Source organism: Alternaria metachromatica (genome assembly GCF_023757995.1).
Source record: "Alternaria metachromatica strain BMP 0045 chromosome Unknown scaffold_38, whole genome shotgun sequence".
NCBI classification, from domain to species: Eukaryota; Fungi; Ascomycota; class Dothideomycetes; order Pleosporales; family Pleosporaceae; genus Alternaria; species Alternaria metachromatica.
Genome location: NW_026055529.1, coordinates 113,034 through 129,325, shown reverse-complemented (window position 1 = coordinate 129,325; position 16,292 = coordinate 113,034). Strand labels below are relative to the sequence as shown.

Genomic DNA, 16,292 nt, shown 5'->3' with positions numbered 1-16,292 from the left:
ATTCGCGAATCCAAGGACTGTTTCAAACAGATGAGCATAATCGCCAAGCCCAAAGCCCATGAGGGTAGGGCGGAGCCGTGTGGGTTCAATCTATATGCGATTTCGCCAAACCTGCAAGTTTCCGCAGTTGTCCCGACGGCAGGCATTCAGAAGATGTCGGAACAGATCCGTGGATGGTATAAGATGCAGCGGGAGACGCACCCAGAAATCCGTACTCACCATCGAGCCAACAACAGTCTTTTACAGTCTTTCAGCTTTCTCATCTTCTTTCAATCCTTTGCTCGACGCATTACATTCGCTAGCCGAACTCAACGTCCTTCTCTTCATTCCAATAACTTATCAGCTCTCCAGCTTTTCCAACTCCAACCTTTTCAACTATCAACATGAAGGCCTCCGTCGCTGCTGCCATCGTGGCTTTCGCCGTCGCCGTCTCCGCCGGTCCCAGCAAGCCTTCTCCCATGAACTTCTTCAACCTGAACAAGCGAGCGAGCTTGCCTATCCCGGCCTCCAAGGGCTCCCAGACGCTCAAGGAGCCCATGGAGATCACTGGCACCTTTGACGGCGGTCTCAAGACCTATGGTCGTGGCGTGTCTTGCACTGGCCAAGCCGAAGGCGGAGATTCTGACGCGGTCTTCATTCTCAAGGTATGTCACGGCTGTAGGAAGTGCATGTGAGACATATACTGACTTCGTACCTCTACCTCTGCAGGATGGCGCTACCTTGAAGAACGCGATTATCGGAGAGGATCAGATCGAGGGTGTCCACTGCGAGGGCAGCTGCACCATCGAGAACGTTTGGTGGGCTGCTGTCTGCGAGGACGCGCTTTCTCTCAAGAAAGATGGCGACGCAACTGGTAAGAGGTGTTTGCACATACTTCCGGACTGAGCTAACGCCTTCTAGTGATCGGTGGAGGAGCTACCGGCGCTGAAGATAAGGTCATCCAGCAGAACGGTGCTGGAACTGTCACTATCGACGGCTTCACCGTTGACACCTTTGGCAAGCTATACCGCTCCTGCGGTAACTGCAAGCAATCCGCCGAGCGCCATGTTATCATGAAGAACGTCAAGGCCTCCAACGGCAAGCTCCTTGCTGGCATTAACCCGAACTTCGGCGACAGCGCCACTATCGACGCTACCAACTGCGCCAGCTCCGTCAAGGTCATCTGCGAGGAGTTCAAGGGTGTTGCTTCTGGCAGCGAGCCCGAGAGCGTTTCCAAGGGCCCCTCTGACTCCTGCATCTACAAGGAGCCTCTCTCTTCTTGTTAGGTTGCCTCGAGCAAGACTTCAAACAACATGTGGAGGATGAATCGGCGGACATCGGTGGATTTCATTGGATGGCGGGGATGCAGTGCATCTGTTGTGCTGGCTCTGGAAGCATTGTACATACATTGACTTCTTTCTTGTATATATTGGGGACATAGAGTTGCGCGAATCGAGAAGGTTGCTCTACGAACATCTTGATGACAAGTGATGCCTGATTGTATGGGTGTGGTGTTGAGTCCGGAAGTCGCGAATCGCGCGCACTGCTGTAGTAGTAGGTGTAATTCGTGTCGCACTCTACAAAGATGTAATTAGCAGCATCATTGAGGTAGACGCATACACAACAACGAGACTTGTATAGATGTTATGATTTAATGGCGTATATGCAGCAAATGACAGGGACTCCTGAACTCTTCCAGGGCTGGTGCTGATGACGTGGGCGCGCTAGTCTCAATGGGGCGATGGCAATACCGAGGCGACACGCGAAACGCGACGCGCGACACCTCGAAAAAGGCGGAAGCATCACGCGATTATGCCAAAGAGATTATACCACAAAGGTGCATTGTATCTACTACTTGCTGACACACCGACAGTGCTTCTAACCGTGGTGTAGAGCTGTGCCGATGTCATTACCGCCTCTTCGTGTAACATCCTTTCTCTCTCATCCAATCTTCGTCTCTAGATCGTCACCAACCGTCAAAATAGCCAACTACTCTTCCACCACAAAGTCGCTCTCCTCCAGCCGAACTCCGCTTAGCATCCTACCCAGATGGGTCTTCTCGACGCCTTCTCCTTCCCGCCGGATCTTCATGAGTAGCGCTCGCAGGAAGGGCACAGGAGACTTCTGCAGCCCCCAGATCCCAGCTGGCGGATCAATGAAGCCATCTGCATAGACTTCCTGACCGTCTTTCGCTGTTCCCTTTAGAAGACCAAGATAGTCACAGATCTCGGCGTACTCCGACAGCGATCGTAGATAGAGGCTCCCGGCGAAGAGATTCAGCTGCATCGTCAAGCTACGCGAGACTGAACCAGGCAAGAAGTTGCGGCCGACATTATATAGCATGAGATCATCGACCGATGCGTAGCTGGCATTGGAACGCGGCGCGAAGATATGCAGGCAGACTGTCTTCGACTGGCGCAGGAGAGGTAGCAACTGGTTGGCCTCGAAGGGACTCACAATGATGAGGTTGCTAACAGTTCCCTGGCGATGGACAGAAAGTACGAATTGTACAGGTCGCTGGTACGAGTCGGATACGAAGGACGCGCGGGTCGATCCTGGAGGAACTTGAACAGTGTGTATGAAGTCCGCTGTGATCAGCAAGTCGTCAGGGAATTTGCTCAGATCAACATCTTTGGCAGCGCTCGTGGTGCAGAGGGATTCGAAGGCCGGTCCCCATGCTTCTGAACTGACGCAAAATTCTCCTGTATCGATGAGACGCTTGAGGTCTGGGTGAAAGTTATGTGGATGAGCCTTCAGGCGTGGTGGGCGCTCGATTTGGCGCTCCTCTTCGATCTCCGGGGCGAGTTCACGTTCCTGCTCCTCCGATAGTGCAGCTGAACCAAAGCCCATGGCTTCGAAATCACGGCACCGCGATACGATCTTGAAGATGTTCTTATTAGATTCGTCCCAATCCTGGAGGTGTTTGGAGCCATCGTTATCTGGCTCGCGTGGCTTGTATCGAGTCTCCAGGCTTGCTGCTTCCTCTTCTAGGAACTCTTCCGCTGTTCCTTTGGTCGTGTTGGCACCGTCCAGCAACAAGTGCTTGTGCCTCTCGGATCGGTTCCCCTGCACAGCCCACGGTGGGAGCGAACGTTTGATATCAGACCAGGTCTCGCCTATCGCCCACGCCAGTACCTCATAAACGTCGATTGGGGTACCGGGCGGTTTGCCGTTTCGTTCGTAGATCTTGGTACGTATCTCCCCGGGTACGACAAAGCACACCGATTGGCCATTACCGAGCTTTCGTAGTCGCATAGCTGCTTGTGTGAGGCGATCCTTGGTCAGTTGACTGCCTAACGTCAGGGCAGCCCGATAGTGTCGCGGTAATCCTGGTATGTCTGTTCCCCGTGTATGGCTCTCGTCCAAGTAGACGACACACGAATCTAGCATCTTCGCGTATGGAGATGTCTGGAAGGATTCGATCTTGGAAGAGCGATCTAGGACAGACAGTTCCTCGTCCTCAAAGTATACCACGGCTGCGACGTCGTTGCCTCGTAGCTTCAGCCAGGCTTCAGCCACCTCTCGGTTGTTCATATCAAGGATTGATGCGCCGCAGTCCAGTATAACTCTTATGTCTGGATGTAACCCCTCGATGAAAGCAAGAAGATGCTGTCCATCTTTACTGCTTGTACTACCGATGGCGCGTGTGGGTAAATGGGCCACAGAAGTCTCATCCATCAACAGATATGACAAGACCCGAGCGTTGGTGTGTTGTTGGCTCGGCAGATCAAGTTGGTGCATGTTGAGTGGAAGAAGATGCCGGGTATCGTTTGTTCCCGAGAAGCCGGTCGTGGGATTCGGTTTCTGGATCGCCAAATCCCATCCACTCGCACTGAGCTTTAAAGGGAACTGCTTCAGTTCCTTGGGGAACACGAGATGAGAGACGAAATAGTCGACAGCCTTCTTGGAATGCCGTAAACCTGGGAATACCTCCTCAACGCACTGATGCTCATCGCGTATGGAGAAGCCAGAGAGCTGTCTGAAGGCCTCGGGTAGACTTGAAGACGCGGTGCTGACGAACTCGTCGAAGTGAATGGTTGCTTGATCGGACTTCAACAGATGAATCAAGGTATCGAACAGGTCCTCGTTCTTAAGACCCTCGTAGTACCAAGATAACAAGCTCAACAAAATCAGAACGTCAGGGTGTGAGTATTCACTCCTAGGTGAAGGAGAGTCCTTGCTGCGATATGGTACGGCTAGTCGAGTGGCTGGAATGCGTGTGTTGTCGAGACCAAAGTTGACGCGGTATCGCTTCTGCGAGAACACAAAGTTCAGCACGCCCCCTGCAAATAGCCCGCGCAGAAGTAGTAGTGCCGGCTTAGTCGTCTCGGTCCAAAATTTGCTGTGTTCGACTTTCTCGATCTCACGAGGTTCCAGCTCCGTTACGGATATGTAGCGCAGTATCGCGGCCTGCATGGTGGGAGACTGCGAACGAGATGGACTTCCTACGCCTGATTCAACGACCTTTGTCGCGAGTAGACGCAAAGCCAGATCGGCAGCGTCAGGTCGTAGGAACCTAATCCTGGGGTACCGCCCGTCGCCATCGCCTTCTATATCGATCGCCTCGGGATGGATCTCCTTGACCTGCTTCGCCACAGGGGGGATTAGCGCTAGAAGATCCTGAATGATCAACCATCGCTCTGGAGCGTATTCTATAGAACTCTGACTGCCCATCGTGTAGATGAGCTCAAACTTCGTCGAGAAGTTCTCATCACTCTCATCGATACAGTCGCATGACACGTCGTCGAACCATTGCTGAGTTGCTAGCAGTTTCCGAGCGGTTTCTGGCTGATCAATGAGAACACATTCCACTGCCATCAGCTTGAAAGACTGTAGGGGTAGAGGTACGAAGTCAGTATGTGTCTCATATGCCTTTCGTATAGCCATGACTTACCAGGATATGCTCCGGTTGAATCAGTAATACACCGCGCTCGCGAATGCATTCTTCGTAGATCTCGCGGATGGTGACGGCATCTTGAGCATTAAGTCGGAGGTTGCGTGAGAAGGGCATCTGATAAACTTTTCGGTTCAAGAGACCACCAAGCTTAGCGACCAGCATTTGCAGCATCTGCCGGCTCTGGGGTTTTGCGATGACCACTCGGACAAGCCTAGTTTCTAATATTAGTATGCTGTCGTCCGATCGGTTGGGCTTAGAGACACTTACTTCTTCCTGTCTCCATGAAAAGCACTCAGTATGGGAAGAATAGTTGAGCTCTTGCCACCGCCCATGAGCAGTTGAAGCACGATATTCCAGCCATCTTTTGGCGAACGCATCTGGCTAGCAATAAACTCCTGTTCGGCTCGTACAAGAATTCCGCTCTCAGCCTCGATGAGAAGAGTCTCTGGGTATTGATGCACATCCCAATTGCTATGTCCAACATGGCGGAGCTCCTCCACGAGATCGACCGGCTTCTTGGATAAGCGGAGTAGCCGCTGAGCGCGTTGTAGATTGGTGATAGCGAGCGCATACTGAATGACAATTTCTTTCCAGGCAGACGATAGTGTGTCGAATCGGTCTCTGTGTAGTTGACCGAGCCAGAACTTTGTACATAATCGTGGCGACAGCTGTGTTTGAAAGGCGACTTGGTGGCTAAAAAGCTCCTTCAATGCGGAGTTGAAGGTCTCGAGATGGTTCTGGCACTTGCTGAGGTAGTCGTGCAGCAGAGCTTGAACATCTGCAACTAACTCGTCATGCATGACATCGCTGTTGACAAACGAGTTGAGGGCATCGCAGCTTGATCGTAGATTCTCAACGTACTCTCGCTCACACTTGGAGGTGGCGTAGACCATGTTTCTTCGACAAAGTTCCTCAAGCCTTTCATTCACCTCCGAATGCTTCTCAGGCAGATGTCCTTTGGCGACCGTAACGGCAGGCTCGGAAGGAGCTGTTAGTGAGAGGGTTTCGATGGACCGAGATGGCCTTAAAGCGAACACATCCAGGACGCTGAGATGCCGAGTGGAGTCGCTGAGCTGAGGCTGCTTTGGCGGCGAGGTGAGGATATGCTGTGGTGCCACAACCGGCGACGCCACCTGTCGTGCCATGATCGTTGACAATTTGCCGAGGTATTCCATGAATAAGTGGTTATCGTACCAGCTGTAAAAGTGATTCCGGATAGTGACCATTGCATCGGAAACATTGACATACGTGTCAATTGCAGCCGCCTGCGGTAATGTAGGAACCTGAATTGGCCACTGCTTCTTCAAGCCGCTCACGAAGTTCTGGATCGCACTATTCTTCCGTTGTCGAAACAAGGAGTTCATTCTGTTGTGATGCTGCTCTTCAGTCTCTGATGCCGACTTTGGTGACATCGCTTCACGAGAATCTTCGAATGGCTTGGCGTTGTTATGAAGGATGTTCTCAATCGTGGTTTGGTGAAAGACATGTCCCTTCGCTAATTCGAACGTTGAAGCAGCAGGTGGTTGTACTGTGGAGAAATCCTGTGAGATATAGAATGCGGCAAAAGCCTGTATGACATTCATATCCGATGTTCCGTATGCCATCGTGGACAGCCATGTGATTATGTCGTATCTGTTTTTGCTGCTGGTAGACACGCCAGCTAGACCTGGTTGTAGAGTGCACCATTGCTCTATGATTGCTTTTGATGCATCGTCCAGCCACTTTGAATCGTATCGGAGACTTACAGGATCGAAGGAACGATTCACTCCGAGGATGGTAGCATGTTTGAAGTGCTGTTGGAGAAGCCTGACTTTGAGGTCTGTGATAGGGCCGTGAAGGCTGAATCGATCCCGTAGCATTAGCTTGGCTGTCGTATGAGACTGAGCTCCTCTCTTGGAATGTAATTGGACGTCTCGCCGGTCGTAATACGAGTCTTCTGCAGAGCTGAAGTGCTCTGCACCAAAGCCGGCGACGTGGAACGTGGCAGTGCGAATTGAAGCTCGCTCATCCAAATAGGCAGTTGAAGACGACATCAATTTCTTCTGGGTTTTTCTGATCAACTCGAAGTCATTGTGTTTGTCAGGGTAGAAGAATTGCATCCTCCCAACCTGATGTAATAGGCTCAATACGAGAGACCGCAAAGAAGTATGTTGCGATAGCGATGGGAGACTCGTATCCCACTTCGTACGCTGCATTACTTTCAGGTTCTCGGGATAAAACGATCTCGTAGCCGAGAGATTTGCCAGACAGGTCAGAAGATCTATATCTTCTGGTGCGAGAAGGTCGATCGATCCCACAGCTGCCGATCCCAGAATTGAGATAGCTGACTCAGTGCCGGTACATCCAGTCAGAGGATCGGGTAGGCAGTGAGACGTTAGCGCGTGCATGTAGCACAAGATCAGGCGGCTTCGCAGGCTTCCATCTCCAGTTATCTGGCCAAGAGTCTCGTCGATGTCATAAGCGCGAATCCGAGTTGCCGAGTCTTCTAGAATTCTGACCTCAGGATGGTGTAGATCTCCCTTCGCGAAACCGACTGATCCTTCCGGAATGATCATCATTCGCCGACCTTCCGCTGACCTCAATATCAACCGGCTTTGCATGCCAACAAGGGCACCCATGGTTTGATCAGAGTCGATAATCATGTCGCGAAATTGGCGAGAGCGCAAATGGTCACTCGCTTCGACAAATTCGAACGAGATTTGTAGTCGCGGTAGCTCTATCTCGACGCGGAGATCAGAAGTATTGTCTGAACCAACAAGACGCATGTGCATGTGTAGCGGTTTCTCTAGGGGCGCCAAAATGCTCGAGATGGTACGAGCTGTAGGGCTACGCACGCAGATCATAACCTTGTCTTTGTTGACTAGCCGCCATGACGTTCCGTGTCGTACGAGGCGCCATCGTGTATCATCGTCTTCAGTCGACCAGGGAGCATACATAGGCCGAAACAAGAGCTCTTGAGCGTTGAAATCATACCAGTGTACGGCATCTGTCACAAATGACTCAGGTAACAAGCCCTGAAAAAGACGTGAAGGTACCAACTCAAGCCGCCTCGTACCCTTTCCGAAAGCGGACAGGATCATATCCTGGCCCGTCATTCCGAAGTGAAGGTTGTAGCCATGGTATAGAGTCTTGGCAGAGAACCTGAACCCAAGTTCATCGGTTGGCACAACTTCCAGAGCTGATTTGTGGAACAAAGGCTCATACATCCTGTGGCGCTCGTACTCGGCAGGAAGACGAGCGAGCGGAAGGCCATTGACAAGCAACTCTCCAGTGAGTAAGTTGAAGTGCACAGGAAGATTTCCGGATGTCGTGAGCATCCATTGCTTTTGGCGATTCTCGTTCAGTGAACACCAAGAATTACTGGAATTCGATTCTTCGAATGCGGCCCAATTCGCTTTGATGGCATCCGAAAGACCGCTGTCATCCTCGAGGACGCGATTTCGTAGTGTCGGAAGGATGCGATACATCAATGACTTCCACGACTGTAGTGAGATACCGAAAAGCTCTGTGAAATCCGACTGCATGGTTCTACAGTGCTCTTGCACAACAATAGACGATTGAAGCAACGTTGAGATTGCCGACTTTTGCTGAAGCACAGTCTCAAAGTCAGGCTCTTCCACATCATAGGTCGAGGTGCACAGCAGCGCTACCTCTGTAGCGCGGCTCCAAAGTTCTGTGCGCTGGCCGTCGTCCGTTGAGGCAGCCACCCGCTTCTTCAAGCGTCGTAACCATTTCAAGCAAACCGCTCGCAAAGTCTCAAGGTAATCAAGCGCGCGAGAACGAACGTCCTGGGCTCGTGTCAAGCTCAGTACTCGTCGAGCGAGTAAGGAGAATGTTGCTGCAGCCCTCCATGATTCCCAGTTTTCTTCGATGCGGCCCAAGTTGCTCTCAAGCTGCGCGAGCATAGCATGGCCAAACGAGGTTTCTGTAAGGATAGAGTGGCCTGACCGCTCGATGCACTGACTTGGCGGACCCGCCTGATGTACAGCCTGGAGAATTATACATTGCGTCTCGATCTTTGTAAAGTCGACTGATGGAATCGCTAGCTGAGCAAGAATATTCGAATGAACAAGGTTGCTCCCAAGCGGTAGCGCGCCCAAAGCCTTATACTCATCGATCGAGAAGTGCATTGGACAATCAGACAAACTGGCGATAACTTCGTTGGCTGGTAAACCATCGGGCGATGTTGGTGGGCGATACATGAAGCGTTCAAGAGCCTTTGATCGCGTTGGCATGGGGTATAGGCATTTCTTCGGGACTTCTTCTGTACAACTGGGCATGCTAGCGTTGAAGATGCCGCTGGAAACGTCGTAGTAGGCGTATTGTAAAGCGTTGTCAAGGCAAACATCGTCATCGTTCAAGTGAGGAATAGCTTTCTGCAACTTCCTGTGGGTGGCAGTGTGGCTCTTGACATTTGAGAGTGGGACTATTCTCCGTCGATGGTACCCATTGGATAGCAGATGGGACAGATCCTGGTGGTTGTTGAGCGTGTATGAGTGTGACGGTCGTAATTGGTTCGCATCCTTATAGCCGAGAACCGTGGTAATGAAGTGCGCTGAGGCATCGCGCCAGTTGCTGTAGGGATCCGGTACAGCCAACTCAAACACCGTAGCCTTTGCTACAGGTGTTTTTGAGGAGACTGGCCATTCGTAGATCCGGATCGTAAGGAAATCTGCCTTGGCCTTCGCTGCACATCTGCTGCAGTTGTTGGAGTGGACCTTTCGTCTGTAGCCGTGTCTGCGATTGTAGATCTCCCATACCTCCTCACATACGTTGCTATTGTACTGGTCCATGTACTGCTGATACTGTAGCTTGAGATCTGCCAGCTCTTTACACTTCCGCTTGCGCTTGGCAGCGGCATCAAGTTCGATATCTGATAATGTAGCCTGAAGAGTCTCGCACCGATCAAAGTATCGGACAGAGAACGAGTCAGGGTCTCCAAACCTTCGATAGACAGAAGGTCTTCCTTTCACCGCTGTGGCCTGTCGCATTCGTACATAGCGCTCTGAAGCGTCCAAGCGGTTCAGGTGGCTCTTGAGGGGAAGCGTAAGGCATTGAAACTCGGCCAGATCGACCTCAGGATCATAATCAAGCAGCATGGGATATATCGTGCATGCGATCCGGTCGCATGCGATCCAAAGCCCAGTAAGCGTCAGATACATGATAGATAGGCCGATAGGCACTCCAGCATAGGTGCTACTAGCAACGTCATAGTAGCTAGTCATGATTGTACGTAGACTCCCGCATGCATCTCCATCGTGGAGATGTGAAGTGTACCAGTCAACAAGATGATGCTCGACCCACTTCTCGAAAGCGGCTAGGCGGAAGTATTTGTCTTCATGAGAACCGAACGACTTTATGCTTTCCGGTAATTGAGTAGCTGGATAAGATGGATACCCGGAAGTGGGAGTGAAGGTAGACGACGAGACTTCTCGCTGACGAGACGTGACCGCCAACAAGAATGCATCTAACCCGGAGAGTTTCATGTCGACATCGGCCTTAGGCTTGAGCTGGGCAACGGTGCTGAAGTCGATATTGGCCTGAGAGTTGTCGATCTGATCCTGCCAGTGCTGGTTGATGAATTTGTGGGCGTTAAGCATCCGGTCATGAATATGTTGTGCCCAGCCTGGCTGTAGGTACCCTTCTTGCTTGAGAAGCTCGAACTTGCGTAGCCGTCGGGATAACTTGGCTAATGTGATATGAATCGCCTCGCTACCCATATCTTTCCAGTGCTGTTTCCCCAGATCGAGTAATCGTGATAGCATAAAGATCATGAAGGCTTTGTACAGACCGTCGGCATGGAGACTGGAAGGTGCTTGTCGGGAGAACAGTAGATGTAGCGATACGCGTAATAAGAGCCATAATGGGGACCGTCGCCATGGTGCAAAGCAGTCATTCCAAAGAACCTCTTCCCGGGTATATTTCGTGCTATGGCGTACATCTGTCGGCTCACCGAAAGCAGCGATAAGGTTCGAAAAGAAGTCGGTTGTCATGCCGGGATGCGTCGTGTCGCGCTGTTCGTCCATGCTCTTGTTGTTTTTGGTTATCTTGGGCTGGAAGCCAGGAGCTGTCTGGGTCGTCATTGTAGCTATGGTCCTGGAGATCGATTCGATAAGATCGGGGTTGACCTTTCCGATAGGTATCTGTGATGCATGGGCAGGGAACTCTCGTACTAGTCGGCCTGGATGCATAGCCGCCTCGTTCGTAGGAGAAAGCTCGAAGAACTCGAAGACCAAGTTGTCTGAAGATCGGCTGATAAGAATCCCGGCATTCTGCTCTTTAATCTCCAGTGGAACTTTACCAGTAGCGACGCCGTTTGCGACATTGGCAAGAACGTCTTGAACTTGACCTTCACAGTTATTGCCGTGGCGGTCCCGGCACCTGCGAAGATTTTTGACTGTTATGACGGCGACTTCGACTGAGCCGACATGCTCGCTGTTGACAAAGGGTTTCAGAGACTCAAGGGCGTGAATGGCGATATCGACAAGAGTCAAGTCGTGCGCGGCGTTGCGGTCGTCCTGCTGCGGGAGCTTCGGAGGAAGTACCAAATGGTGATAGGCGTAGGCCGTAGCCGCTGCCGACGCCATGGTGTAGACACCACAGTGAGTACACTATATGATAGATGAGTCAGCTTGTGTAACCTTGCCTGAAAAGGAGCATGTTTCAGGGTATAGGTATCTGCTGTGCGAGTAGCACTTGCGCTGCAGGCGCGACGGACCCCACGTACCTAATGGGCTCAGCTATCCGGTCTGTCTATTCAGAATGCAGAATAACATTCAGGGTGTTAACCCAGTAGCAAAGATGGGATAGCAACAGTCGCGACCAAAAACGATGAGGAGAAAGTGTGGTGTCGTGGTAGCGAGAGCGGTAGTCTAAGGTGGGGGAAAAGACGAAAGACGGTGGACGAAATCTCTGTACGACGCAAGAAAAATGCTCGCTTGAAAGAGGTGAAATTCGACTGTGCGCGTTGTTGTTGTCTTAAACAGGCAAACAGACTTCACCTTCACTTGAGCACTCCAGGGCTGCGCAGCGATTGCCCACCGCCTCATCACTTCGCCGCGACATGGGCGTCGCTGTCTGCAAAAAAACAAGGCTGAGTACACTGAAAAGTCCACGCCATATCTGATATGTTCTTCTGCTTCATGCATTGGAAGACCACGCGCCATTCCGCTCAGTGAATGGCCCAATAGTGTGGCTGTGTGGCGCGTGCGTGTAGTACAAACCCAGGATGCGCAAGGCAACAGTCCCAGGCTGATTCGACGCCGAATACAATTCCCCAGAGGCCTCCCTCAATTTTTGTCTGTTGCATAATCCAGCCTCCTTCTGTTGTTGATGGCCATCATCTGAAAGACATATGCCCGCTCAAGGCTGTGACGTCACGCGTTGCGGCGAAGCTGGGCCGCGCAAGACGCGTCTGCTATGCCTCGTTGACATTGTCATGGAATTGATGCGTGCAGTGATGATGGAGCGTCAGTATTCGAGACCAAGAGAATGGATGTTCGCATGCGAAGAGCGAAGCGTTGATGTGTCGTTACCTAGGTAAGAGCAACCTCGGGATCGAGCCTACAAACGTCGTCAGCCTTGGCATCCGCGCTAAATGATCATCGGAGGATGAGGGGTGTTTTTGAGCTCGCCCGCGCCGTACAGCGCGTATTCTCATCCTTGCATCCCTTGCCTCTTCAACCGCCCATCGCGTTTGGCCCATGAGTTCTCGTACGTCCTTTTTTTTGCTGCATTGCGGCTTGCTCATGAGGTCCAGGTTCTGGAGTCTGCCCTGGTGTATGCCCCGGTGTCTAGACTATTTGCGAAGGCCCACCTCGTACACACGGGCGGCACGACTGCTTCGCTTGCGATCTACTGCATAGTTTACGTGCTGGACATGCATACGGCCCTTCCTTCTTCCTCAATGGGCAACACCCCCGGTATCCGGGAGATTCAGGTGCGCTGGATCAATATGCATCCAGATGTATTTGAGCCGCGCAGGCGGATGGTTATATCCGTCCGAAATTCCTCATAACCATCAACATTCGCCCATTGGTGCCCATCAGGTTCACCTTTTGCTATCCTCCCATTACATTCAGAATGGTACTACTGGCAGGCGTCGCAGCTTTGCTGTTTGCTGTGCCATCCATCGCAGCAGATGCGGCACAAAGCCTCTCTGGTGGAGAGCAGGCCGCCTGCTCTAAGCTGAGATCTAAATACCCCGACAGTACCTTCTGGCCTGAAGCTTCCGGCTACTTATATGAGACACAAGAGCGTATGATAACATCCTCGAAAATTCGGCACGATCTTCACTAACAATTCACAGCATACTGGTCAGCCACGGTGTACAGCAACCCTGCATGCGTTTTCGTTCCCCAGAATGCCGAGCAAGTTGCCTACGCGGTCACCACAATGACCCTGACACGTTCCAAATTTGCCATGCGAGGTGGAGGGCATATGCCAATCCCTGGGTACAACGGGATTGATGGCTCCGGCGTATTAATCTCTTCTTCCAATCTGACGACCTTGTCACTTTCCTCAGACAAGTCTGTCGTCTCTGTCGGACCCGGGAACAGGTGGAGAGACGTTTACGCTTATCTGAAACCATCTGGGCTCGCAGCTGTCGGTGGTCGTGTGGGTCACGTTGGTGTTCCTGGCTTGTTGCTCGGCGGCGGCATCTCTTTCTATTCATCGGAGTACGGATTCGCTTCCGACAATGTTATGAAGTATGAGGTATGTCGCCAATGTTCTGTATAAAGTTATACACGACTAAAAATGGGTAGTGTGTGCTTTCAAGTGGCCAAATCGTTGAGGCGACGGCAACGAATAAGTACTCAGATCTCTTCTGGGCATTGAGGGGCGGCGGTAACTCGTTCTGCATCGTCACACGATTTGACTTGCGACCGGTGGAGGGCAGCGACGTTCACGTCGGCATCGGTCAATTCGATCAGACTCAGGCATCCGGCTACCTGGACGGCGTGTACAACTTTGGGAAATATGGAGGGTCTGACCCAAAAGCTGCCATCATTCCGACTATTCTTACCTTCCCGGCTGCGAACATGACTGTCTATGCGGCTGCGAAGTTTTACCACTCCGTCACTGACAACCCGAAAGTATTCGAGAACTTCACTGTGCCAAAGCTCACCCCAGTCGCTGATTCATACGCATTGCAGCCGTTGTCAGACTACATCTCAGCTACAGATGCCCTGCAGCCATTGGGACTGCGCCAGGAATTCCGCACACTTTCGTCCGTTGTTGACCGAAAGGCCGTGCAGCTCATTCACGACACCTTCGTCTCCGGCGTCAACGCCAAATTGCCCAGTGTTGCCAATCTCCAGGCCTCGATTACCTTCCAGCCCATCACGAAGGCATTCCTCTCGCACAGCGCGAAGACCGGAGGCAACCCTCAAGGTATCGATGTCTCGAAAGCACCCTTCTTTTGGATGGTGGAGAACTTCACCTGGTCTTCCGTGAGCGATGACGCGAAAGTGTGCGATGCTGCTGATGAGATCACAGCGAGCATAAACAGCTTGCTGCGCGCGGAATCGTACAGCGCTGACTATCTCTACATGAACGATGCCGGGAAGGGCCAGCCCATTTTCCAGAGCTATCCCGCTGCCAACTTGAGGAGGCTGAAGACTATTCGTACCAAGTATGACCCTCTCAAGGTGTACACTAACCTCATGCCTGGTGGTTGGAAGGTCGCCGATGCATGATGAACGATCTGAACGATCTGGTTCGGCGATTGTGTACAAAGCTCTATCAATACAACTCATGCATTCCCTATGAATAAACGGTGTATCGCCCAACGTCTTCATTAATATGCTTCACGATAAGCTTAATCGGGAAGGAAGATACAACATGATCGCACCATGTCCACCCGCGAGATCGGTTCGGCCACCGCGGAACCTAGGACGATGGCTTCGAAAAGGGCCGAGACCAAGTTATGGTACCGGAGGTGCTACTTCAGTAGGATGCTCGTAATGCGAGCAACACAAAATCTCATGCAGAGTCAGCTTGGAAGAATTGGGCCGTAATTTTGCCGCCACCTGCATGCGCTGTTGTACCTCGCCGTTCAACCCGTATCGACTGGTTGAACTTGGCTCCCCATCGAGTGCACGCCATGTACGGACGGAATCATCGAAGACTACCATGTAGGAAACGGCGTATCTGCGGCACCCACCGTCTCATAGATCAGGCTTCGCGATGCAAACCAGGATGGGGCCGGATGCGAATGCGAGTCTTGGTGTTGGGATAGAGATGAAGGCGACATGTACCACGATGTTAATACTAGATACATATCTCGCAATAAGGCCACTCGGGTTGCAGTATTGTCCTCCTACTGTGGACATACTGAGTCAAGATCACGATGGCGCTCAGTTACACCGATCTGATGGTAAGTCGAACAACAACAGCAATACGGTTCACAGCTCTAACTCCTCGACAGCAATTGATATGGACCCTTTGGGCTGTATCATTCCTCTGCACAACCCTTAGGGGCTTTCTGCGATGGAAGTCTCAACACCGACTCTTCGCAGACGACTACTTCGTCTTCTTCGGCTTGTTCTCCTTGACTGCCCTTTCCGCAGTTATCACATGTCTGCTACCGCAGTTCTTCCTTGCGCAAGAATACTCAAAAGCGGCTATATTGGATCCGCTCACGCCATTGCCGCTACCGCCGGATGAATTCATCGAGAGGACGCGTACGTCACTCAAGTTCATGTTCAGCCAGATGCTGTTGTTTTGGACTACACTGTGGGCTGGTGAGTTGGCTTGCTAAACTGGTGAGCAGGGTGTCTTACTAATATTATATCACTTTAGCCAAGTTCTCCATCCTGTTCTTCTTCAGACGTCTGGTAATAGGACTGCCAGTATACATGCGCGCATGGTGGGCGTCCTTTGTACTAGTCCTCCTCTTGTATCTCGCATGCATCGCCTCCAACTTCCTAACCTGCCGACCCCTATCCAAGTACTGGAGCGCAAGTCAGTATTATTCCACCCCACCCTCCTCCGCAAACCTTTCTAACCTGGATAGCCGGATGCAGCGACCCCGAAGACCTCATCCGAGCCGACGCATCCATCTAGTTCGCAACGAGCGCAGACGTCATTGCCGACGCCCTCATCATGCTCCTCCCTCTAAACCTCTTGCGCAAACTACAAGTCTCGCCCCAACAAAAGTTCGGGCTGGCAGTTATATTCTCCCTCGGCACCATCATCATCGCCTTCGCTTTCGCACGGCTTGCGCAAGTCACCAAGGCTACTTCGAACCCTGATCCAACGACCCTTGCTGATGGGCCCGTGCTACTCAGCATGTTGAGTCACATCGAGTCATCGGTTTCCGTAATTGTTGCTACACTGCCCGCGTTCAGGTACTTGCTTAATGGCAAGATGGGGCGGACACAACCGGGTCCTTCGAAGCCACCGGTATATGGTT

The 16,292-nt window shown here is 51.8% G+C and overlaps 4 protein-coding genes across 4 annotated transcripts; 3 read left to right on the top strand and 1 right to left on the bottom strand.

Annotated features, from left to right (window-relative positions):
• Positions 1–383: 383 nt before the first annotated feature.
• On the top strand, positions 384–1,265 carry J4E83_009910 (uncharacterized protein; the record flags this gene model as incomplete). Its single annotated transcript, XM_049336794.1, has 3 exons — positions 384–644; positions 709–853; positions 901–1,265. The coding sequence occupies 3 exons, from the start codon at positions 384–386 to the stop codon at positions 1,263–1,265; spliced, it is 771 nt and encodes a 256-aa protein (XP_049184076.1).
• Positions 1,266–1,968: 703 nt separating this feature from the next.
• Positions 1,969–11,463, bottom strand: J4E83_009909 (uncharacterized protein; the record flags this gene model as incomplete). Its single annotated transcript, XM_049336793.1, has 3 exons — positions 1,969–4,809; positions 4,874–5,087; positions 5,144–11,463. The coding sequence occupies 3 exons, from the start codon at positions 11,461–11,463 to the stop codon at positions 1,969–1,971; spliced, it is 9,375 nt and encodes a 3,124-aa protein (XP_049184075.1).
• A 1,495-nt stretch (positions 11,464–12,958) lies between these two features.
• Positions 12,959–14,574, top strand: J4E83_009908 (uncharacterized protein; the record flags this gene model as incomplete). The annotated part of the gene is made up of 3 exons (XM_049336792.1): positions 12,959–13,133; positions 13,185–13,591; positions 13,642–14,574. The coding sequence occupies 3 exons, from the start codon at positions 12,959–12,961 to the stop codon at positions 14,572–14,574; spliced, it is 1,515 nt and encodes a 504-aa protein (XP_049184074.1).
• Positions 14,575–15,227: 653 nt separating this feature from the next.
• Positions 15,228–15,943, top strand: J4E83_009907 (uncharacterized protein; the record flags this gene model as incomplete). The annotated part of the gene is made up of 4 exons (XM_049336791.1): positions 15,228–15,254; positions 15,306–15,621; positions 15,680–15,841; positions 15,894–15,943. 4 exons carry the CDS (start codon positions 15,228–15,230, stop codon positions 15,941–15,943), a joined length of 555 nt encoding a protein of 184 aa, XP_049184073.1.
• Positions 15,944–16,292: the final 349 nt, after the last annotated feature.